Consider the following 24,562-nt stretch of genomic DNA (forward strand, 5'->3'; position numbering starts at 1 on the left):
CGATAAAGTCTCTGTGTCCTGGGACATCAAAAATCGTCACATAATACTTGCTGGTCTTGAATTTCACAGGGAGAGATCAATGGTGATACCATGTTCATGGTCAGCTTTCAGTTTATCCAAGACCCAAGCGTACTTGAAGGAGTCCTTTCCCATCTCAGCAGCCTCCCTCTCAAATTTTTTGAGAGTTCTTTTGTTGATCCCATCACATTTGTAGATCAGATGACCTGCAGTGGTAGACTTGCCCGAATCTACGTGTCTGGTGATGACGATGTTGATGTGAGTCTTTTCCCATTTTGGTTTAGGCTGAGCGGTGGTTGTCACGACACCTGTGTTCTGGCAACAAATGCGCTGAGAAAAAGCAAGCTTCTTTTTTTTTTTGAAGATTTTATTTATTTGAGAGAAAAAGAACATGAGTGGGGTGAGGGGGAAGAAGACTCCCCACTGAGCAGGGAGCCTGATGCAGGCCTCGATCCTCGGGCTTCAGGATCATGAGCTGAGCTGAAGGCAACCACTTAACCACGGAGCCACCCAGGAGCCCCTGGACTCTGGAAGCTTAAACAAGGTGGTAGACAAGGAAAATGGATGAATTTGAGGGATACTTGGGAGGGAGAATTAGGAGGATGTGATATTATTGGATATAGGGGAGAGGTCGTAGAATGGAGGATGAGGAGAAATGACTCCCCAGATCTTGGCTTATACACCTAAATGGATGGGAGTAAGATAGAAAAACTGGAGGAGGCCTAGGTTTGCAGGGAGAGAAGAGTATGAATTTAGTTTGGTATTTACAGGGTCTGTGGTTTAAGGGCCTTTGAAACTTCTAAGTGTAGAAGATGAATTGGTTGAAGTTTTGGATCTCAAAGGAGACATATGAGTAGGAGGTACAGATGTATGGCTAATGATGTATCATTGATAACTGGAGTCATGGAAATATCTGAGACTGACTAGAAACAGTTACAGTGAGCAGAGAACCCAGGTCCAGACCCTAAGGAATGCTAACATTTAAAGCTCAGTTGGAACTTTTAGGTTTGGAGGTCAATGGTGGCTACCTAGTTCTGAATCTTCCCTTTCACCCTCTGCAAATATCCGTAAATCCAACAAGGGGAGCAAATAAAGCCATGCCCCACACCTTCTGCAGTACTAGGAGACAGAATACCAGGGCACTCAAACTACCCCTAAGTAGAAAACAAATTAGAATTCAACTGCCCCCTGCTCACCACACATGCCAGGGGGTGTGGAAAACAGGGGAGAGAAAGCTAAAGAGACTCAATAAGAAAGAGTAGAGGGGTACAGAGACAATCAAAACGTCACCCCTAGAAAAAGAAAGCCCAATACTGAAATGCAAGTCAGGCATTGATAACTCATAGCACCGGCGAAAGGAAAAGGGTTTGAAAGTGAGCAGAACAGAAGCACTTGGGAGAAGCATTGCTTCTGGGGGAGGCTCAGCTATTATGGGGAAGGGGAAATACCTCCAGAAATACAGCAGTGAAGGAAAAGAAGGAAAAAAGAGGAAAAAATGAGGGATCCTGCAGAAACAAAAAACATATCCATGCTTTCCCCCACACTATTGTGCAAACGAATAAAAATACCACGGACGAGACCACATCCACATAAAACTATTGTAATAGTTACAACAGCCAGAAGGTGGAATCAATTCAAGTGTCTGTAGACAGGTAAATGCATAAACAAATGTGGGGTGGCTGTGTAATGGGAGTATTATTCAGGCTTAAAAAGGAAGGGCATTTTGACCCACGCTACAATATGAACCCCGAGGACATTATGCTATGTGAAACAAGCCAGTCATGAAAGGACGAATATTTTATGGTTCCACTTACATGAAAAACCCAGAGGAGTCAAGTTCACAGAAAGGAAAAGTGAAATGGTGGTTGCCAGGCGTTGGGAGAGGTGGGCTGGGGGAGTAGTTTTATAATACAGTGTGTCAGTTTTGCAGGGGGAGAGTTCTAGAGATCCGTGGAACAACAACGTGCATGTACTTAACACCCCTGAACTCTGGACACTTAATATTGGTTAAGATAGGAAAGTTTATGTTAAGTGTATTTTACCACAGTTTTTTTTTTTTTTTTTTTTTTTTTAAAGGAAGTAGGCACCTTCACAATGAGCTTGGGATGATCTTTTGAGTTATCCTGGTATGTTGTTATCTATTATCTGTTAGCGGCTTAAAACGGAAAACAATTCTTACCTGACAGTTTCTGTGGGTCAGGAATCTGGGAGCAGCTTAGCTAAGCGCCTCAAGGTCTCTTGTGAAACTGCAGGCAAGTTCTCAGCCCTGGGTCTCACCTGAAGGCTCAGTGGAGGGAGGACCTACATGGTTTCTGGCAGGTGGAGTGAAGGTCCTCGTTGGCTGTTGGGAAGTGATAATCAGCTCCTTGCTAAGTGGGCCTCTGCTCATGACGTGACAGCTGGATTCCATCCGAGGGTGCAACCAAGAGAGCGAGAGAGGGTGAGGAAGATGGAAGCCAGAGTCTTTTGTGACCTAATCTTGGAAGTGACATCTCATCATTTTTTGCCATATTCTATTTGTTAGACGCGAATCAGTGTTCCAGCCTGCATTTGAGGGGACAGGATTAAACAAAGGATGACTACCAGGAGGAGAGGATCTCTAGAAGCTGCCTTGTAGGCCCGATAAAATGATTAGACTTCACATATAAAGAGGAAAATTCTTCAGCCAAGCTACCCTTTGAATATCAAAGCTCTTAAGAAACAGTCCTGAGTGTGCAAGAACTCAGGGACTACGTACATACACAGGTGCTTTTCCAAAGGAATCTATTAGAAGCAGGCGTATTAGCCAGGGTTCTCCAGAGAGGCAGAAACAATAGGATGGTAGATACTGGAAGAGATTTGTGTAAGGAATTGGTTTATACAATTATGGAGACTGAGAAGTGTTATTATCTGCTATTTGGAAGCTCGGTCATAGAGACCCAGGAAAGCCAGTATGAGTCTAAATGCCTGAGAACCAGGAGCACCTTGGGCAGGAGATCAATGTCCCAACTCAAGTGATCTGGCAGGAAGGGCTGAATTCTTCTTCCTTCCTCTGCCTGTTCTGTTTTAATCAGACTCTCAACATACTGGATGATACTCCCCTACATTGGCAGGATGAGGAGAGAGGGAGGCAAATTGCTTTACTGAACCTATTGATTCAAGTGGTAACTTCATCCAGAAATACTCTCACAGACACACCTAGAAATAATGCTTAGCCAAGGATCTGGCCATCCTGTGATCCAGTCAAAATGACATATAAAATTAACTAACACAGAGGGCTCAGCAAACCAGCCATCCTTTTTTGGTAAATAAAATTTTGTTGGAACATAGCCACATCCATCCATTTACGTATTGTCTATGGCTGCTTTTGCTCTGTAACAGCAGGGTGAGCAATTTTGACAGATTGTCTCCGAGCCCAAAATATTTACTGTCAGGTTCCTGGCGCTGAGGACCGGCTGCGGGCTGCTGGGCTAGAGCTACCGCCCCAGGCCCCCCGGTGTTTCCCCGGGTGGTTGGTGTTCGTTCATCGGGGGTAAGAGCGTGCAGACTGACTGGGTTTATGATTTTAAAGACTATGGGGAAATTCAATTTGTAGGTCATCCCAAAGAGGGGAGTGAAAACTTTGGTATTGATTTGAAGTCGGGAGAGTCAGGTCTCGACATGTGACGGCAGTGAGGGGACTCTTGGCCACGGGAAAGTTCATATAAACTTGAACAGAGAAAAACTGGGGCAAGCGGTTATTGTGGACCCCAGACAAGGCCATCACTAGGGTGAATTGTGCACCCTAAGCCTTAGGATCCTTTGGCTCAGACCCTGCTCCCTGATAAGAGAGAATAGACCTTCTTTTAAAGACCATGTGAACGTTCCTGGAAAGGGGTCATATATTAGGGCGCAAAGAAATCATTGACAGGTTTCATCAAAGTGAAATATTACTAATAGTTTCTGAACACAGTACAGTAAAATTAAAATTAAAAACAAAACTAAAAACAAAAGAGCACTTCCACCTGGAAATTTTTTAAAATTTCTTTTAAACTCTTGGGTTAGGAGGGAAATATACACAAAAATTACAGAATCTGAAAAACAATCATGAAAAGGCTATAAATCAAGAATATATTCATGAAACTTATATAGTTACATGGTTAAAATGTCCACATAAGAAGCAGTGGTGATTTAAAAAGTCCTAGCCCTAAATACTTTTATCAATTAAAATTAAAAATTGAAAATAAATGAATTAGATTCCCAATCCAAAAATCTAGAAAAAAAATGATAAAACCAAAAGAAAGCATGTAAAGATAATAAAGGTAAATGCAGAAATTAATGGAATTGGAAACAGAAAAACAGTAGATGAAATCCATTAATAAAAATTCTGGTGCTTTGGAAAAGAGGTTCAGAATAGAGCACTAGGTAATTGAAGCAAACAGGAGATGTGATGACAGAAGCAGAGTTTGGGGAGAAATGTGAAGATGCTACACTGCTGGCTTTGGAGAATGGAGTCTCCCCTCAGGGTTCCAGAAGGAAGGGTATATACCTAGGAGTGTAATTGCAGAGTCCTATGGTAACCTGTGTTTAACCAGTGGAGATACTATACTGCCAGACTGCTTTCCAAAGTGGTTGTACCAATTCACATTTCTACCAGCCCTTTGAGGGTTCCAGTTCCTCGACATCGTCACTGATACTCGCTAGGGTCTGTCTTTTTGATTCTGTCTGTCCTAGTGGATGTGAAGTGATTTATGACTTTCATCTGCATTTCCCTAATAACTAACGGCGCTAAGCATCTTTCCAGGTGCTTATTAACCATTGGCAGAGCTTCTTTGGAGAAACGCCCATTCAAATTCTTTTCTCATTTTAGAATTTGTTTCTTTGATTGTCGAGTTGTAAAAATTCTTTATGAATTCTGGATATAAGTCTTGTTCCTTTGTTTGGCATGTCTTTTCCTGATGGTTCATCATCAAGGATGGTTCATCATCCTTGACTCTGTTGGTCTCCACGTATTGGACAAAGCAGGTACCCCTCCTGCTTCACGGACTAGCTTTTGTACAGAAGACCCTTGTCATTCAGCCGGGTTAGAGATTGTGGGGACCTCTACCAACTCTTTCCCTCCTCAGGGAGAAGCAGGTGGCTGTTATTTTTGTCTCCTGCCCTGTGCTGAGCCTGGGCGTGGGGGGCTGTGGAAGCTATCAGTTCAAACCACGGTTTCTGTTCTCTCCTAGACAACGAGCCGGTTCCGACCAGTAAAGAGATTCAAAACCAGTTAGACCGTTACTAGCTCTTTGGGCAGCCCTGAAGAAATTGAGGTGGTGGGCATAAAAATCAACTCTCTTCCTCCCCAGAGGCAGTTGACAACTGACAGAGATTTTTCATCCACTCGCTCTGTACCAGGCAGGGGGAGGGTCTAAGGCATCGAGCAGCCCAAGCTGCTGTGTCCCGTTTTTCCCTCAGCAGCGAACTGTGCCAGGCCTGTCAGAGCTCCAAGACTGACAAGATAAAAGCGAGTCTTCTGGGGAGACCTCTTGGAAAAGTTGGGGTGCTGGATGTGTAGTCACCTTCTGCCTTCCCCTGGGCTAAACGGGGGGGGGGGTCCTCCTGATCATGGGGTGCTTTGCCGGGTGCAGGGACTTCCGTGAGAGGGTGTCCTGAATCTCTCTACTGACTTCAGTGAGTCTGGTTTTGTATTCTTTGGGATGCAGGAGCCTTTCAGTTCATTTCTAGGTTTCTCAAACAGACACAGTTTCTGGATTGTTGCTGAATTGGTGTGTTTGTTGGGGGAAGAAGGGACCAGGGCTTTACTCCCCTGTCTTGCTGACACCATCTTCACTTCAGCTTGAAGGACTTCATTCGGTGTTTATAGAGGAAGGGTCTGCTAGTGACAAGTAAAAGACAAAACATGAAACCCTCATTTCTTCCCAAGATGCAGTTGTTTTCTTGAATAAAAGCTCCTCTAATTGCTGTAGGTTTTTGGCTAATATCCAGAGCTCCGAAAAATTTGATGAGGACAGTTTCGGCAAGTGTTTGGATTACTTTCGTGGGGAGGTGGATTTTCAGAGTTTTATTCCACCATTCCCTTTCCCCTTATTATTGAAGAAGCTCTGGAAAGATCAGTATGAGTCAGGGTTCCACCAGAAAAACACAACCAGTCAAAGCTGTTTATTAAGTGATTTATTGCAAGGCATTGATTTATATAATTGTGAGGGCTTATTAGGTTAGTCGAAAAACCAGAGGGCTGGCTGTTGGGAAGGGTGGGCTGGAAATCTCAGGCATGAGCTGAGCTGCTGTCCATAGGTAGGATTTCTTCTTCTGGAAACCCCAGTTCTGCTCTTAAGGCCTTATTGAATTAGGCCCACTCGGGTCATCTATACTAATCTTTCTTTGTTAACATAAACTGATCATAGACGTGAATCCATTTACAAAATACCTTCCTAGCAACACCTATACTAGCATTTGATCAAGGATTTTCATGGGGTCTCTGGAGAAACCAAGCCAACCATGACTGTCCAAATCAGATGCAGTACAAGGTAACAGTTTGACTCCACATGCATTAAATGGAAGGAAATCGAGGGCATCTAATATTTTGGGAAGCTTTGTGATGTGATACAGTACAAAGAACACCTAATGCAGTACAAGGAACACCAGGAGGACATGGCTGAAGAGCTGGTCGTGTGACTTACTACCTCACAGGGTTTACCAACCTGTCCGAGCCCCGGTCTCCTCCCTGTGAGAGGAGAATAATACAAATAAAACCATGTGTGTGAGATTTAAGTGAGGGAATGTGGAGGGAAATGCTTTAGCCTAACACAGACCCCTGAGTCAGTGGTTTTTTTTTTTTATTTTACATTTTTCAAAATTAAATCTCATCCCACTGATGACTTAAAAACCTTTTTATATAACAGCATTTAGAGGACCAAAAGCCAAGAGCATCTCTACATCCATGGCACATGTATGCTACCCCCACCCCATGTGGGGACAGTGGATGTGTGTCCAGTCAGCAGATCCCAAATGTCCCTTAGTCTGTCCGGTCCACTAGAGCTGCGATCAGTACACACAGTGCATTTGTATATTTTGGCATTTTTGGTGCTGCTTATTTTTGATAAAAAGAGGCAAGACTCTATTTAGGCACTTTGTTTAATTAAAAGCTAAATTCCTAAGCCCACGTAGGAAGATAGTAAAAGAAAAAAAAATGTATGGCTTCACAGTTAGACATTCAATTCAGTGTTGGATTTTGAGAGCCTTGTGCTTGGCAGTGTGACGCTTCTCTGCTTTGCACGTGCATTCACTGCAGGAACACAATCTGGTCATTCTGTGATTACTTATTTTTAGAAACTTAGACCTGCTAATTTTCAGTAAATCAACTTTAACAATCTGGACATAAAGTGGGAGTGGAGTGCGGTGGAAGGAGGAGTTGTAGTTTCAGAATTGAAATGGAAAACTTCCTCATTTTGCCTGGTCAAACCTTCGTTCGGAGATGTTTAAGTACAACCAAAGCAGGAAGAAGCTCCCTTCTGGAACTTTGGGGGAAAATATCTGAGGCCATCTAAGGGACCAGATCCACAGGCTAATAAGCTCCTCACCCCCAGACTACCAGGAAGCTTGAGGGGAAAAAAAATGTTAGGTAAACATAGTCTGACAGATTCTTATATTTTAGTACTATCATCTTTGGTAAATAAAACTAGAATCCTTAAGTAATATGATCAGAGACCAACAAAAAGGTTTTTTAAAGTGTGTAGGAGTATCTTAAAGTTCTAGGACTTTAAGGGACCGAATGACTTGAAGTTATGCCCTTTTTGTAAATGGATTTCTCAGTTGGTCAGTTCCCCTGGCGGCCATGACTGTAACTTAGGATGATCATAGCAATTTGCTCAAACTCAAATGGCAGTAATAACTTCAGTAGAGACGGAGGGCAGTCAAGAAGTGGCAACAACTCGAGGCAGGAGGAGGAGATCTCTGGATAATATAGCAGTTGTAGCTGAAGTCTGTGGTTTTGCAGAAACTACTTTGTGGTACTAAAATGAGGCTCTGTTTCAGGGGTCGGCAGACTTTTCTCTGCAAAGGGCTGTATAGTAAATATTTTAAGCTTAATGGGTGTCAGGTCTCAGTCACAACTCAGTCTGCCACTGTGAATTGAAAGCAGCAATAGAAAATATGTGAATGGGTGTAACTGTTTCAGTAAAACTTTACAAAGATCATGTGTGGGCTAGATTTGGCCCTCAGGCGGTGGGTTGCTGCTCTAATCAGTAAGAAGCTATCTTGTTTGTATATTGTAAGTATAGAAAAGGGAGAAAGATGCTGTTACAAAAATTTTTTAACATCAGTGATTCATTTAGTGGGATTCGCCACTTAAGACAGAGTTTTACAAACTGGCCATTCATCAAAAAAGTGAGACTCCTGTCAAGCAACAGTAATAAAAAGCTGTTGGGACTAAGTAAGAATGATAGAACTGGAGTAATATAGACCAGCTCTCATAAAATGAACTGTGTAGGACATCTGCTCTAAATTGCAGGAGGCTGCGTGCCAGTGAGGGCTCTCAAAACACAGCGGAAGGGACCAGGGAGAGAGGAGCGCTCGCCCAGGAAGGGCAGTGGTGAGACCTTGGGAGTCCCCAGAGGGTACGAGGGCCCTCGTTCAAGCATCCGACTCTCAGTCTTGAGCTGCCACGGAGTGCCAGCCCTGACGTTGCTGTGCACTGTCCTCTGACCTCGGGCGAGTGACTTGGCTTCTGGAGCCCAGGCTTTCCTTATCTCTGACATCCCCTCTGGCACAAGGTGTGGGATTCTGTGACACAGATCTGTCACACTGGATTCTCAGAAATCCTAACCTCTGGTCCTTTCTCTTAAGAAGTTAAACTAGACCTAAGTATTTAAGAGTGAGAGAAAATTACAGACTGCCCTTGGGCAGGATTTCCACCCAATCGCAAAAAGAGGACGAAAACAAACTTCCGAAGGGCATTCGGTTTAGATGAAGAGGTACCCAACTGTACTCTTTAAGCCTGTCTTGTATGAAGGAACTTTCCATAGTCGCTCTGTGTAGCTTATCAAGTCTGCCCTCCCAGAGACACTTCTGCGGTCTTCAGGGCCACTTTGGAGTTTCTCTCTGATACACCAAATGTTTGAAGAAAGTAGTGTGTAAGCCGGCAGACAGTGTGCGTGCCACTGTGCGGGTCCCTCCTGTGCGCGGGAACCCACAAGGTGCAGCAAGTTTCTGCTCTTTAGGGAGAGTGACTTTTATATTTTTAACATCGCAGCTCCAGATAACATGGCTGTAGCTGACTAAAGTGCTGTTTAAGAAGATGGGGAGGGAGGAAGCGATGGGGCTGTTATTTTGCAAATTGGAAGAAGGCTTTTATGTGCGGTAGAGACCATGACTGCTGATTCTGTGCTGATTAAACATCCATGTACAGGGGTGGCTGGGGACTGGCAGAGTCCACCGACGTTAAGAACTCCTGGGCTCAATTCCATCTTCCACTCGGCCTTCTCTTCTCTACACTGCTTCGTTCGGTACATTACCACTTCATTGTCCACAGTTCTTAGTCCCTTTGCATTTAACCCTTAGTCGCTTATTTCCCAAAGTGTTGGCCTCAAGGAGTAATGCTTCCTATCAGCTTTTGTCCTTCTGTGAATTAACAATAACCAATTTTCTGGGACCAATGTGAATTTAGGCCAGGAAATTCAGTCATTGCTCTGTGCACGATAAAACCCACAGAGCACATGGGAATACTGGGACAGAGGGGCACAGTACCCCAAAACTTCATCACTTAGTTAAAAAAAAACAACAAAACGCAACCTAGTAAGAATAGTGGTACAGTTTTCAGTGTTGCTAAATGGTCAGGAACCATATAAATACCCCAATAAGTGGGGCAGGTTATCTAGAAAAGGACCTGCAGGGAACCTGTGGTAGAGAGCCTCGGAAGGGCTGCCTCTTTGGAGCTGCTGGAAGGCAGAGGATGGAGTGATCCCAAGTCAGACCAGGGTGACTGCGCACAGGGGGTGACACTGGGGGAGCTGGTGATGTTGTGGGGGAAGGTGCGTCTCATGTTTTCCTGTGTGGCACAGTTCAGCTGGGGGCAGTCTGCTTTGTTCATCTTATGTTCCTGGTGGACCGAAGTGCACACAAGTAAATGGGGGAAAAGCACATTATGCTCAAATGATTCCTCATAGCTCAGTTGCATTAGAACAAATCGGCATTTTCAAAACAAGTGCTATAGCCAAACGGACTGTGTTTGCTAACCTGGCACCAGTGGCAGGAGAATGTGTCAGAAAGCCTTCCACCCGTCCGCGGAACCCCAAGAAAGTTCCAAAAAATGCTGACACAAGAACGGTGGTTGGTAAAAGTTAAAAATGAAACAAGCGTATTCACTGGAGAGATTTCTTTTCTCTGCCTGTCCCTCTTGCAGTATGTCCATTTTGGTGGGGAAATTTCTGTTTACTCATAAAATAAGTCACAGGTTGAAGGCAAAAAAGATTCAATTTCACTTTTACTACTTCAAGGATCAGCTAAGTACCGAGTACTTGGAATTCATTTGCAGTAGAGAGAAACACAATGGACAGAGAGGAACGAAGGATCCACCTTGAGTCATCAAAGTGCTTTATTTTGTAAAGCCTGGCTCATGACTGGAGTGTATTGTTAGCACTAGGAGATACAAGGCAAACTTCCTCACTCTGTCCAAACAGTTTATCGACAAATGAATGACAGAGACTGTTACAGACCAAAAAAAAGAAAAAAAAAAAGCATTTTGTAAACTTCTAAAAGCATACACAGACGGGCCACAAAGGAAATGGTTACTCAAATAATGTATGTGTACCATATCTTTACTTCAGGGTCTCACTTTTGTAGTCTTGGGTCCAAGAAACCACAGTATGACTTCAGAACACTGAAAGGGACGCGATGCCAGAATGAATGGTGGGGGAGGGGGGAGGGGGCGCAAATCCCAGGCTCAGCTAATATGAGGGCATAAAATTCAGATTTGGACAGCCATGTCACAGGGGCGAGAACATCCGCCACCGGGACTCACAGACCTCCGGTGAAGTCACTAGTAGAATGGCGTTGCTGCTGGCTTTCAGAGACCCCGATTTTGTTATCACCTCATTTTCCCAAGTCAACCCACACGCAGTAGGCACAACTGAAGTCTTGATAAGCCCTGAAGTAAAGTTCCTGGAAGGGGCAGTATGGCAGGGGGTGTTTGCTTAGTTCTAAGTAATCACTGAAAAGTGGCTTTTTTTTATCTTTCCTGAAACTGCCTACAAAAATCATCTCGTGTTTTAAACAAAGAATTTCAAAGGCACAGCTTTAGCACAGTGTATAAGTTGATAACCTACTCTAAGCAAGTCTAATATTTTAGCTTTGACGCCTTTCCGAAAATGCCAGAAAGTTGGTAAATACATGATTGATGTTGGAAACTTATAAACTGATTAAAACACAACCAGCACAGTTTAGGGCAATGAACTTACATAACCAGATTTGGGTTAAACATTTAAAAAAAAAAATCTGGTTGATAAATGTACATCTGGAGGAAACAAAACAACCCTTTTCCTTTTATTGTATAAGACTGCCTACCATGTACTTTGAATAAAACATTCACCCAAAAACATGACTGCAGGATACATTTCAAAATATGACAAACATTATTTCACCTACACTGTAAAATGACTTTACATGTAAACTTCAGAAATCACATGCTGTACATTAAATTTTTAGATTCAAAAATATCCCTGTTTTCCTAATAATGTAAACAGTAAAATTGAGGGTTTCAGTTAAAGGGATAATTCATAACAAAATACCACTGTTTAATCAACGGTGAAACAAACATCTTAGAATCCACATTTGCCATTGTTAACAGGAAAATTCAGAGTTCTAATGCTTTGCTCACCTTCCCACAGTAGGAGATGTAGATACCATTGCCCAAAACTATGCACTTTTCAGGTAAGCTTTATTTTTATTTTGTAGCATTAATTCCTATATTGCAACATAAGAATGTAACAGTGAAGAAGCTCCAGGCAAGAAAAGAGAAGTAAGCAGTTTTCCTGGACATACTTACTGAGGTGAAAATGTACAGACAAGAGTCACTAGGGGCATCGGCTTCTTGCTGGAGGAGGGGCCTTTGTCCCCGGACCCCGGGAGTCCCGACACTGTGGAGGCAGAACCCTGAGCCCGGGCGCGCTGGCGATGCTCGCGCTCCCCCGGCCCACGCCAGGGGCTTGGCGGACAACTATAAAGGAGTGTCAGCGTGCGTGGTAGAAATGTAACATTCGCAGTAAGTTTTTTTCTTTTAATCACCATCATTATTATCATCATTATTATTATCTTCATTATTATTATGAATACTGTCACATCTTTCAACTCCAAAAAATAAACTGATCCACAGTTTATCGCGTGACGCCAACACGGTCGGTCTGGCATGCATTGCCTTTGCCCCCTCCCCCCGCACGTGCTCACCCGTCCATCCGTCCACCCACAGCTGGAATCGGAGGGTTGTTGCCCAAATGCACTCTGACTGAAGCTGACCGGTTTTCATTAATTAATTAATTAATTATTTTTTAAGATACACGCATACACGCGCGCAGACACACACGCACGCACGCACACGTGTCAGAAATAGCTAGAACGATGCTGGGAAATATCAGGTAGCTGTTAAAGCGAGTAGCCTCCAAATCAGTCATCTTGGCCTGAAGATGTAAACGAGGAGGTGTGCTTCACGGAGTTTGGTTTTCGTTTTTCCTACGCCGAAGCCACCTCTGTCCTTCCCGTGCTCATGTCCGTCCAAGGCCATGTGGGAGGTTACGTCAAGATGTGGCCAATAAAGTCCAAAAAGCGCTTTGAATACTGTTCTGGGTTCACGGTCGAGATCTCTGCACCAGCCTGGGCAGTTTTAAAAGAGAAGAATTATCAAAATAATTACTATTTAGTCTCTATAGCAATTTCCAATTGCAGCTAAACACAAAGCTAATAATTTTCCAATCTCTGCCTCTGTTCTTAAAATATCTTGCATATTGTGTCCGAATAATCAAGGTTCTTAGAAATCTGTGTGAAAATGAGGCGAAGAGTCCGTAACAACAGATGCTGTTATCACGCTGACTTCAACAACTTTAAAAAAAAAAAATCCAACTAGCCATGTTTGGGATGTGCCTGTCACATGGTGGACTGTGTGGCCTACGCTCAGAAGCCACGCGAACAATATTGCCGTTTTTCAGGAGAGCAGATTGGAGATCCCTTGAGAGTGATGCCAACAGCAACATTTGGCTGAAGGGAACCGACCAGGACAGAGGATCGGGTTTCTTTTTCAGGACTCAGCTAAGGGGCGGAGCAGTCACAAGAGGGGTGACAGCCACAGCAGAGGGGTCTGGATCAGCCGCACCCCAGCCAGGTGAGACCTCAGGCTGCGGATGGCACCTCCCCCCGCAGGGGCCGGGCCGGTTCCCTCAGCGCAGGGCACAGGGCTGCCATTGTTCCCCTTCACACAGACCTTCAGCGGGGACTTCCCATTCTGGGAGGCAGCCCTGGCGACCAGACCTGAGGTATGTAGTTACTGGCCAGTTTCCTGAGCCGCAGAGGGCAAGACCAGTTTTATGAAGTCACCACGGGCTATTTTTAGACACCCATACTCCCCGGGGAACCTGTAATTTCCCAGCCTGGCCTGGGCCACGGGGATCTCCACGGAGGAGCCCAGGCCTTGAAGGCAGAGAAGAGTTCCCAGCAGCAGCTCGACACATTCCTTTGCTAAGAGTAAGGTCTTGCTCCTGCAAACTTGTGCACAGTCCGTGGAGTATTGTGGAGCTGAGCCGGGGTCTCATAGAAGAGACTAGAATGGAGCCATGCTTGCTCTGATCGATTTCGAGTTCCGCAGGGTGTGTGATACTGCAGCACGTGTGGGGAGGGGTGGGCTCAGACGCAGAGCACCTGCTCACCTCGGGTGTTCTCTACTAAACCCCATCAGCAAGGGGTTAGGACTCCTTTATTAGTTGGGACCCTTAAGCTCCGAAGTGTTTTCTCAAGGTTACATAACTGGGAAGGCTAAAATATGGATTATAAGGCTTCTGACCCAGTTGATCTCTGCAGTAGACCCGTGGTTCTCAGGCAGCGGTGAGCATCAGAATGACTACAGAGCCTTTTCCAGACCCCCCCCAGCTTCCTGCACCGGACTCAGAACCAGAGAAGGGGGATGGTGCCTCAGGCATGCACGTATTTTGCAAACGCTACCCCGAAGGATGTCAGCTGCCAGGTGAGAGCCCCCAGGTACCAATACAGGCCCTGGACTCCGGCAGTGGGCTGGGTGAGGTCTTCAGCCCTGCTTTGCACCCTGCAGGAATACCATACCTAGTTGCTGGTGATGTAACTAAAATGTTTCTTTGGCAAAGAGAATATGGCTGTAGACTGGCTCCCTTGCTGGGAGGGCAGCCTGTTTGATTTTAAAATACAGAAAAAGAGCTTTTTTAATCGAGGCTGATGTTCTCAGCTGGCTGTATATACTACAGGCAGGCACCTCTCCTTGAGTGAACGGGCCAGGGCCCAAGTTCATTGCTATGGGCTGGGGGTCTCTGGCTTTTTTAGCAGTGCCTGGAAAGCCAAAACAAATTTCTATAATACAAGCATAATGGATGGTCACAACATGTGAAGTTCAACCAGGGAGGGGGTTTTTGCTGGTAGGGCAGGGGAGATGGGACTACCAGAGAGCAGGGGGCTGGCTGGGTTCTGGGGAGCAGTCCCATTTCTACCACTTTCTAGCGCTGTGACCCTGAGCAGGCTACACAACTGGCCATCACGGGCTCATCACGGGGAATTCAGCAAGTCCCCATATGCACAGAATGGTGATAATTTAGAACAAGCACAATGAAGGTGAAGAATTCATGTTATTAAACTTGGATCTTGCACCCAAAAGATAGAGAAAATACAGTTCACCGTACAAAACGGAAGATAATCCCGCATGTTCGGGAAGCATCTGAAGCACAGAGTAGGGTGTCAGAATAGTCTCAACAGGTGAGTTTTGAGGACTCGTGAAAACACTCAGCTGTCTTAACTTTCATCTTTGAAGCATTTTCCCAACAAAAACGCATTTGTACTACATTCCAGAGATGCACGAGTCTGTGACCATCCCGTGCGTAAAAGGACAAGCCACTGAGTTTAAGTGACTTGCCCAGGGTGTGGGGAGAGCTGGTGTGAGCCTGTTGGCATTCGCTGCCTCTCAGTCTCACACTCTGAACGCAAGTGCTAAAAAAACCAACAAGAACCCCCGAGGGACTCTGGCAAGCTTGGCGGCAAGGGGCGGGGCTGGTTCCCACACCGCAGACAGCAGCGGGCCCCGGGAGCAGAGAGGGAAACACGGTGGAGGTACTTACCCCATGCTTAACAGTTTTGGCGGCGTGGGCAGCTTTCTTTTTTGCATCATAATGAGTCAAAATGTCAATAATTGCCATAAAGTACACCTCTTTCCTGGGCGAGTCTGTAAAGAGACGAGAGCAACGATTGTGAGACCAGTGACATGGCCTAGAAGGGCACCGGCGGAGGGGGAGGAATCCGGGACGGGGACCACAAAGGCCGGGTACACTGCAGCTCAAACGCATTCTGGAAAACGACAACTTAACTTTTTACTCCCCTCCTCTGGGTTTAATGGGGTGGGGAGAGAGGCAAAATGGGGGAAGTGGGGTTGGGGGATACAGGCTTCCAGTTCCGGAGTGAGTACCAAGGCGCAGCCACCCCTGTGGTGAGCGCTGCGCCACGGACAGACTGGTCCCATCCCGATGCCGGACATCCAGAACTGACCTAACATGGTGTGTCAGCTCTCAAGTACAAAACAAAAACAAGTGCTAAAAAAATAAAATCGTAATTTGAAAAAAAAATCCATGTAACTCCTGCATATCCCTGTTAAATAGCTTTTTTTTTTTTCCAATTCTCTCTCAATTTAAAAAGTAAAAAAAAAAAAAAAAAAGTATAACCCCAGAATATCACCAGTAGAGGTCCAAGGGCAAAACTGTTTTCCTTTTTTTGTTAATGTGCATTTTCCTTAATCATTATGTATTGCCTTGGTGTAAAGAAAAATGCTATTTTAAAAATACAATAGAGGTAATTTTGCTCCTTAATCCTTTTCTACCAGTATGGCTGTAATGTGCTTTGCAGAGACTGCCTCTACCCGCAACCCTGCACGGAGCTTTCCAACAGCATTTGCTCACTTCGTGTCTCGGTCACATTCTGGTAATCCTAGCAATATTTTAAACTTTTTCATTATTATATTTTTATTGTGATGTTTGATCACTGAAAGCTCACATGATGGCTAGTATGTTTTAGCAATAAAGTTTTTTAAAATAAGATTGTGTAAGTTTTTTTTTCCAGACACAGTGCTATTGCACAAATAGACTCTACGCTAGGGTAGACACAACTTTTATACGTGCTGGGAAACCAGCACATTCATTCAACTTGCTTTATTGTGGTCTAGAACCCAGGGTATCTTTGAGGCATGCCTGTTTGTAATTCTGATGGAGTCCAGCATCAGAACTGGATAAAGGCATATATCCAATCAGTCTTCCTGCGTATTTCCACCAGTATAATGCTGTTTTAATTATAAACAATAAGAGAAGTACATTTGACTATATCTAATTTTCTGTGTTGGGAATTTTGATGGGCAAAATTAAAAAAACAAATTCTCATGGGGCATATCAGCCAAGTGAGTCTGAGCTGTGTTTAAACAATGATGAACCATTTTTATTACTCAAAAAATAAGAGGCTGGCATTTATCATCTCTCTAAATTATTCTGATTTTCTCATGCATAAGTAGCTAAAGTCGAAGGTAATATTTCTTCAGATACCCAATCATACCGATTTCGAGGACTAAGACTGCGCTCACGCTGGAGAAGAGAGCCACAGACCCTTTAACGGGGCCGGGGTGGGATGGAGTGACAGAGTGGAGTCCGCTCAGCAGAAGACGGACAACAGCAAACCAGACATTGTCATCCCACACCCTGGGCCAGCAGCGCTCGTGAAAGGGAAAGGGCGGGTAGTGATGAGACACCCGCCGTCACAGGGTGGCTGAGCGAGGTTCTGTACCTGGCAGGGGAGGGATTCCCGACGCTCCTTCAGAGCCACGTTAAGAGCTAAGAAAACATTTACAAACATTTCTTCTGCGTGTCCCCTACATTTACAGAAGTGCGCACACGTGTGTGGTGTGTATATAAACTAGCTGGTGGCTTCGCTCTATTTCCTCAACATCAAACAATTCAAGGGCCTTTTCACAGTAGGTTTCAAAACCAGAGATTCCAGATCCTCTTAACATACTCCCGTCCCTGAATCGATTCCTGGGGCTCTGGGGAGTAAGTCTTGGAGGGCCGCCTGCTTTGGACGGGGATTACAATTACTGGTAGGAAACAATGCAAAAATCAAACCATTTCATAGATAAAAAGAGTTGGTAATAACTCAGCTTACTTTCATGGCATTTAATTCCATAAACATCAATGTTCGGGTCAAACTCCCCTGGAGCCAAGGGCGGCGAGCTGTTCAGCGTATTCCCAGGACTGTCCGGCGGGGTCCCGACGGGGTGGGCGCCATCGCTCTCCCCCTCCTCGTCCCCCTCGTTCTCTTCACACTCCACCTCTTCCTGCTCGGCTCTCTCCACGTCGTGGATTCCCACCAGGAGGCTATAGTCCATGAGCTTTAACTGGGCAAGAAACTGGGGGGGGGGGAGGCAAGAGGGTCAGTCATGCCTTAAACGAACCCCCAGACCTGAAGCAAACGGGCGTGGGGGGACGCTGGGAGGGACGGGGCAGCAGAAATGAGGCGAGGGTCTCCCTAAGAGGCAGCCAGCCAGGAGCCTCCATTATGATGCTCTCACAGTCCCAGGCAGCTTCTCTGGCCAAAAACGTAGCCCCACACTTGGGGCTGGCTCAGCCCTGGTATTATTTTCCCTGAAACGCGAAGCTGGATGCCGAGGGGCGTGCATGGATCACATGGAGGTTGGATTACCCCAAAGAGCAGAGCGCATGACTGGCAAGGAGGGAAGAGAGCCGCTCTCCCGACAATGAAGACTGGCTGATGGGAAAAACCAGGGACCTCCCAAGTAGCTTCCAGCAGAGTCTCTTGTGAAAGCACTTTGAAATTCAGCACACTGGGCTGAGAGCAGATTATTATGCTGTCCGTCACAAAGAAGTAAAAGCCCAAATGTCCCAATCAGCCAGCAAATGCCCGTGTCAGTGCTCTGGTGACTAACGCGGTCCTTCTGTCCTGCTCGGATTTCCTTATGGCGGGAGCGGGGGGACCGGAGAAGCCGGACGGGGCTCCCTTCCCTCGCAGCAGCTCCGGCCCAGGAGGCCGCCTCTCCCTCCATCCCCGGGTCCAGCCGTGGGGAGACTAATGTGGGGCAGGACCTAGCCCCGTGGGGCAGCTTACTCCTGCCTGCCAAGTTCTCGTTTGCCTTTTCAGGTCATGATTTTTCTTCTAAGTGGACGTCCCCGGACTCGTGGTCTGAAGCACACTGCTCTAACCGCTCAAGTCAGACGTGGCCAGGCCTCCTGAGGACAGAGCATGGCGGCCCGTCTGCAGGCTAAGATGCCGGCAGCCCCCCAGCCGGCTGGCTCAGCACGGGGTCCAAGACTGCTCTGACCCTGGGCCTGTGGCCCGAGAAGACGACGCATGACCCCAACCCTTGGGGCCTCGGTGCCACACCCGCTCGGTGATGCGCTCGGTGAGCAGCTGGAGGGCCTCGGGCGGCTCACAGCTAGAACTTAGGAAATGAACTTCCTTACGCAAAGGGCAAGCATGTGAAATTATAGGTCTGAAGTTCTGGCTGGAAATGAAATGAGATCAATTTGTGGAGACCCGCAGAGCCACTTCTCGTCCTGAGCCCGTTGGGAAGCGGCCCGTTCTCCGAGCGGGAGAGAAAGCCACACTCCCTTAGGACAAGGAGAAGAGCTGCCCCCCCTGTCCCTGATGCCTTCCGCTCCTCAGAAGCCGCCTCCTGCCTGCTCTCCTCTTGCTCAGCTCCCATTTCCTTGTCTTTGCACCATGAGTCCCCTCGGGCCAGGCTGACTCTTCCTCATTTAAGCTCAGGGGGGAAATCACACAACTCTTTGTTTAGATAGGTAAGGGAGGTCGGAGAGACCTAAAACTTAAAAATTGATACATGCAAACCCTTTGGCAAAAAAGAGTCCGAATGGCCAACAGGTACAGAGAGGTTCCACATCACTTGTTATCAGAGAAATGGAGATCAAAAACCCCAGTGAATGGTCACCTCACCCCTGTCAGGACAGCGAGTATCAAAAAGTCGAAAGAACCAGTGTTGGCGAGGATGTGGAGAAATGAGAACCTTGTGCCCTCTTGGTGGGAATGCAAACTGGTGCAGCCGCTGTGGAAACCAGTACGAAAATTCCTCAAGGAATTAAAAACAGAACTACGGAAAGATCCAGCAACCCCAGTGCTGGGTACAGATCCAAAGGAAACAACATCATTATCTCGGAGAGATCTCTGTACGCCCATGTTCACGGCAGCATCATTCATACCAGCCAAGGTAGGGAAACAAGCTCGGTGTCTGTCAGTGGGCGACCGGATCGAGAAAATGTGACCCGTACGGATACAGTGGGATGGCGTCTGGCCTCAAGAAAGAAATTCTGTCATTTGTGACAACATGGATGAACCTGGGGGCATTAGGCTAAGTGAAAGAAGCCAGACAGGGAGAGACAAATACTGTGTGATATCACGTACGTGTGTGTGTGTGTGTGTGTGTGTGTGTGTGTGTGTGTGTGTGTGATTTAACTCCTAGAAACTGGAAACGTGGCTGCTGAGGGGGTGTGGAAGACATAGGGAGAGTTGGTGAAAGGGTACAAAGCTCCAGCTCTCAGGGGAGTAAAGTCTGAGGATCTAATGTAGAACGTGGTGACCACAGTCGGTAATGCTGTGCCGTATCACTGGCATCTGCTAAGAGAGCAGAACTGAAATGTTCTCACCCAAAGAACAAAGGTCACTATGCGAGGTGACGGCTGTGTTCATAACTTGATGGGGAAATCCTTTCCTGGGGACACATCAGTCACCACCACGTATGCACGAAATATCCTAGAATACTGTGGTCAATTATACCTCAATAAAGCTGGGTCAAGAAATAAAGATGTTACTTATTCTAGTAAAAAAAAAAAAAAAGCCAACAACAAATAAAACAGAGTGCTGGTTCTCATGCCTTCGATCAGTTTGCTGAGTCCCAGAGACAGAGGAAGCTCTTGTTCCTCCCACGGGCTTTCCCACACTCCCCTTTGCAAGTCCTCACAGAACAGCTTTCCACCTCCCTCAGCCAGTGGCCAGAGACTGCCCGTCCTGCCGCTGCCGGGAGTCACGGTGCATCTGGCCGGGAGCTCCTCTGTGTGAGCAGCCTTCCCCCTCTTGAGGCAGCAATAATACTATAAAGCTGTGGCACCGTATTCATAAAGCTTGAATCTTTTCCCCACACGGAGCCAGCCTCCCAGCCACGCAGCCAGACCTCGGGTACCTGGTCTGCTCCCCACAAGTGTGTGGAGGTGGAAGAGAGCCAGGCCCGGTGGGGTAGGGAGACAGCGGGCCTAGCCTGAGACAGACGTTCCGATCCCCGTGCAAGACAGCAAGCAGGCTTGGAAAGATTAAAAGAGCGTGCCCGCGGAATCAAAGCTAAAGCAGAATGAATTCAGGATCCTACGTTCAAAGCTCCTGTTCTTTATACTGCATTAGGCTGCTTCTGGAAACTGCATTAAGGCAGCTTTTCCCAAGTCCTGTTCTTTGCAACACTAGTTGGGGAAAAAAATGAGTCAATCAAATCCAACGGTTTCTGATGAGGAGGAGCCTCCCAAAGTTACTACGGGCTGTGAGTCTCTGAGATGGGGTGCGCACCAGCAGCAGGCCCCGCACTGATTTCCACATGAAGCCTGCCCTTCTCACCCCTTCAGAATGCCCCCTGGGCCTACTGATTTGGGAACAAGACATTCGGGAAATACTGCACCAGAAATCCCCAGTGATACCCTCTGCCCCCCAGCAGAGAGGACAGGCAGGTTGTTCACTGGTGGCCGTGGGTCCCAGACAGCTGTGCCTGGGGCTGAGCTCAGCCTCTGAGCTCCTAGAGAACAGGGGCAGGGCCTCTTCTGCCCCCCACATGGCCCTCTCCCACACCGAGCACAGCGCCTGCCCCGACCCCTCTCTCTAGAGTCTATCTGGCCTGCCCCCTCTGCCCATCCCGGACACCCTCTAGAGGTCTGGGCACACACAGCTGCAGACACTGATTACCAGGTGACAGCATCTCTCTGCAAGGTGGGTGGGGGCTTGGCTGGGCCAGGGCCTGCTCCCCTAGACCTGTGGCCAGGCAAAGACCCTGTTTCTCCATCCCTGCTCTTTCCAGGCCCTTGGAAGCTCCCTGGGAAGTGGTAAAGATTGAAGCTGTGCAAACTGACCCCCAGTCCTCTGGGAAGGGAAGATCTTTTCCAAATGTAAGTTTGATCTTGCCTAGCCCCTGCTAAGGCCTTCATGGTATCCCATGTCCTGCCGGGAAGAAGCAAACTCTAACATGGCCCAGTGGGCCAGGATAGTTTGGTTCCATTCCCTCCTGGGCCACCTTGAACTCTGTTCCAGCCCACCTTCTGGCCCTCTTACCACACCCAGTTACCTGCCACCTGACTTCAGATCTCAGCTGCAGAGACACTTGCTTATGGGAAGCCTTTCCTGGTTCCTGCCTAGGCCACATCCCAAAGCGCAGGCATGTGGATGGACAAGCATACTTTTCCTTAATGATGCTTGGCTCAGCTGCTCATTTATCTACTTAGATTATATGAGTCGACTTCTCTCTTCCCCAAACGTGGCAGCTGCATGAGGGTAGGAACTCTGGCTGTTTCTGCCCTCACCGTGTTCCTGTCTGCCAGGAACTGATGGTCAGTCTTGATATTTATTGAACAAATGAATGAGATGCCTGCTGCTTACCTCACCTGAATCTCTCTAACCCCGTTCTCAAAGAAATAATCACCCTATCCAGGTAAAAACATAGCACAAAGCAAGAGAAAAACCTTGGCCCAAGACGTAAGAGGCAGCAGCCACCACGAGTACAATGAGACCATTTATCACGTGTCTGTGCACTGAGGGAACAAGTATCCCGGTAACACTGGAGTCCACTGTTCCACCTTCACGTGGCTGGCTTTCAAAAACGCAAGTCGGGGGGTGGTGGCCTGAATGGCTTAGTTGGTTAAAACTTCTGCCTTTGGCTCAGGTCATGATCCTAGGGTCCTGGGATCGAGCCCCGCATCGGGCTCTCTGCTCAGCAGGGAGCCTGCTTCCTCCTCTCTCTCTGCCTGCCTCTGCCTACTTGTGATCTCTGTCAAATAAATAAATTCTTAAAAAAAAAAAAAATAAACAACTTAAGTGGGCTTTATTACAAAAGGAAGAGGGCTGCCTGTAATGAACTTGCAAAGGTCAGCCCAGCAGGAATGACAGGGCTGGCCCGCCGCCTCAGTTTGGGGAAGGTCTCCAGGCTCCAGTGTCCCTCTCACAATGCCAGGCCCCTTCCCGGCCTGAGCTCCGCAGTCAGACCATGGCCCGGGCTCCTTCCCAGTCAGGCAGCTCTGCATCTAAAACCTCAAGCGAAACCACCGGTGATGTGTCAAATGTGTCTCTAGATGGGAAGCTGCTTTGACACAGCCACGCTCAAGGACCGCAGTGCCCAGTGGGTATTACGTAAGTGTTCCGATCCAGGACACTGAGAGGGAAATGCGAGACCAAGGACAGCGCAGTGGGGAACAGCAATAGGTTTTGCTGATAAGGCTGACCCCTTTATTCTTTAATTAAAGTACCAGGAAATCTTCAAAATAAAAAGAGTCTAAATTTGGGACTCAGACGGGAGATTAAATCTCTCGGCTTACTAGCTCTGTGCCTTGACAATGAGTTCACCTCTCTTGAGCCTCAGTTATTCTAACTATAAAATGGGATAATAGCACTAATGTCAGGGGGAGGGTGGAGAGGACACAGAGAGAGAGCATAGCTCAGGCAATGAAAACAGTGCCTCGCAGGTAACCATGGAGGCTGTGACACGATCGCGTGGGTTGTTATTACGGTAGAAGGACTTTTTCATCAAATCCGCACCTTAAACATGGAGATGGGTTCAGTGAGGTGGGCTAAGAGGAGAAAAACTGTGGAAAAGCCCAGAGATTCACTAGTTCTTATCTTCACAGACATTTTTGAATCTCTTCTGAAGCAGAAGAGAATGAAATGTGGCAATAAACCCGAGATTCTTATTAGAGAAAATTCCTGCTGGGTATCAGGGTGGCCTGTAAGACTCCACGCTGAGGGGAAGGGCAGGAGGGAAGGGGTTAAGGGCTACCCTGCTGGGGTTGGCCTCCAGCTGACATTAAGGAACTTCATACATACTTGCTCTGTTTTCTGCTCATCGCATTAAGCTTCTGACTCAAATTTATTGATTTTTTTTTAAGTACATAAGATTACAAAGCATGACGATGTTTAAATCTTTATAATCTTTGGGTCCCTCGTCTTTCCTACTTTCCAACTTTTAATAATTATCTGCCAGAACTTCGGTCGGCTTGCTTTTTTCCCTGAGAATATCCCACCTAATCTGATTCCTTCATAATTAATTCCTCTTTATGCCAAATCTTTGAGCTAGAATCTTCAAGACCTTTCATGGGCCCTGCCACAAACCCTTCTGGAAAACTATGTGGTAAGAGAGCCATTAATAAACTCTCCTTCACAACATTTAAATTCACTTTATTTGCTAACTTTATTAACACATTTCTTCTACCAAATTACCACCCTCCTAACACATCTCAACGCAGATTAAAATTCCAACCAGCCCTATCTCACAGTCATCACTTATCACTTGTTAAAAGTTATAATGATCCTCCTTTGGGGCGTTCATCGGGAAACAAAGTCTCAACTGTGTTCTCACAAACATTTTCAATTTGCGCCTCATAGCAGAGCAGTTCAGGAGTGCGGCCTCTGACAGCCTCCGGCCCCAGACTGAATTTAGTACCTGTGTGTCTTTGAGCAAATTACACAGAGTCTCTGGGCTCATCCAGTTTCCTCATGAATAGACTGGGGCAATGTCAGCACTCCTCCTCAGGGGCAGTTATGAATGAGAGAGAGACAATGCCTGGGAAGGGCTCTAGGCTGTACCAGTGGCTCCGTCAATGTCGGCGGCCCACTATCCCCGTCCCCAGCCTCCCACCCACTTCCAAGGTTGTGGGCCCACAAACATGACAGCTGAGATGCCCTGTGGTCGGGGCTCCCCAACACTACTGGGCTCCCAGCGTGAGCCAGTGAGAGGAGATGGGTGCCAGCTTTCCACCATCCAACATCATGATGGGAGCTGACGTTAGCAGGCCAGAAGGCCAAAGCCATTTTCATTCTCCATATAGCACGGTCTTTTGGAGAAAAGGGCTCCCTCATACATAGTTATCTGCAAAGCTTTCTGAATTAAAATATTTTCAAGGTATATGAACAGAGCAGGATTTCGGCTGCAGAAAAAAAAAAGCAACTAGATTCTCATGACAATTCTTTTCTTTTTTCTACAACAACAGATTGCTGCTTGAGCTATATATAATAAACTCATCTTCTACCTTAAGCATTAAGTAAAAAACAAAGAGTCGTC

The 24,562-nt window shown here is 46.6% G+C and overlaps 1 protein-coding gene and 1 long non-coding RNA gene across 3 annotated transcripts in view; one reads left to right on the forward strand and one right to left on the reverse strand.

Annotated features, from left to right (window-relative positions):
- Window positions 1-10,555: 10,555 nt before the first annotated feature.
- Window positions 10,556-24,562, reverse strand: part of PIP4K2A (phosphatidylinositol-5-phosphate 4-kinase type 2 alpha) — a 177,816-nt gene continuing 163,809 nt past the window's right edge. Inside the window, exons 8-10 of the mRNA XM_082742135.1 lie at window positions 17,395-17,638; window positions 15,318-15,421; window positions 10,556-12,843 (exon numbers count right to left, since the gene is read on the reverse strand). Coding sequence (XP_082598261.1) covers window positions 12,763-12,843; window positions 15,318-15,421; window positions 17,395-17,638 — 429 coding nt within the window. The 3' untranslated portion in view covers window positions 10,556-12,762. The remainder of the gene's footprint in view (window positions 12,844-15,317; window positions 15,422-17,394; window positions 17,639-24,562) is intronic.
- Window positions 12,856-16,284, forward strand: LOC309870071. 2 transcript variants are annotated; one of them, XR_014314470.1, is made up of 3 exons: window positions 12,856-13,707; window positions 14,041-14,203; window positions 16,073-16,284. It is a non-coding gene; the product is annotated as an uncharacterized lncRNA (long non-coding RNA). The 2 variants fall into 2 exon arrangements; XR_014314469.1 differs by having other exon boundaries at window positions 12,856-14,203.

This window comes from Mustela nivalis (assembly GCF_964662115.1).
Source record: "Mustela nivalis genome assembly, chromosome: 7".
Lineage (NCBI taxonomy): Eukaryota > Metazoa > Chordata > Mammalia > Carnivora > Mustelidae > Mustela > Mustela nivalis.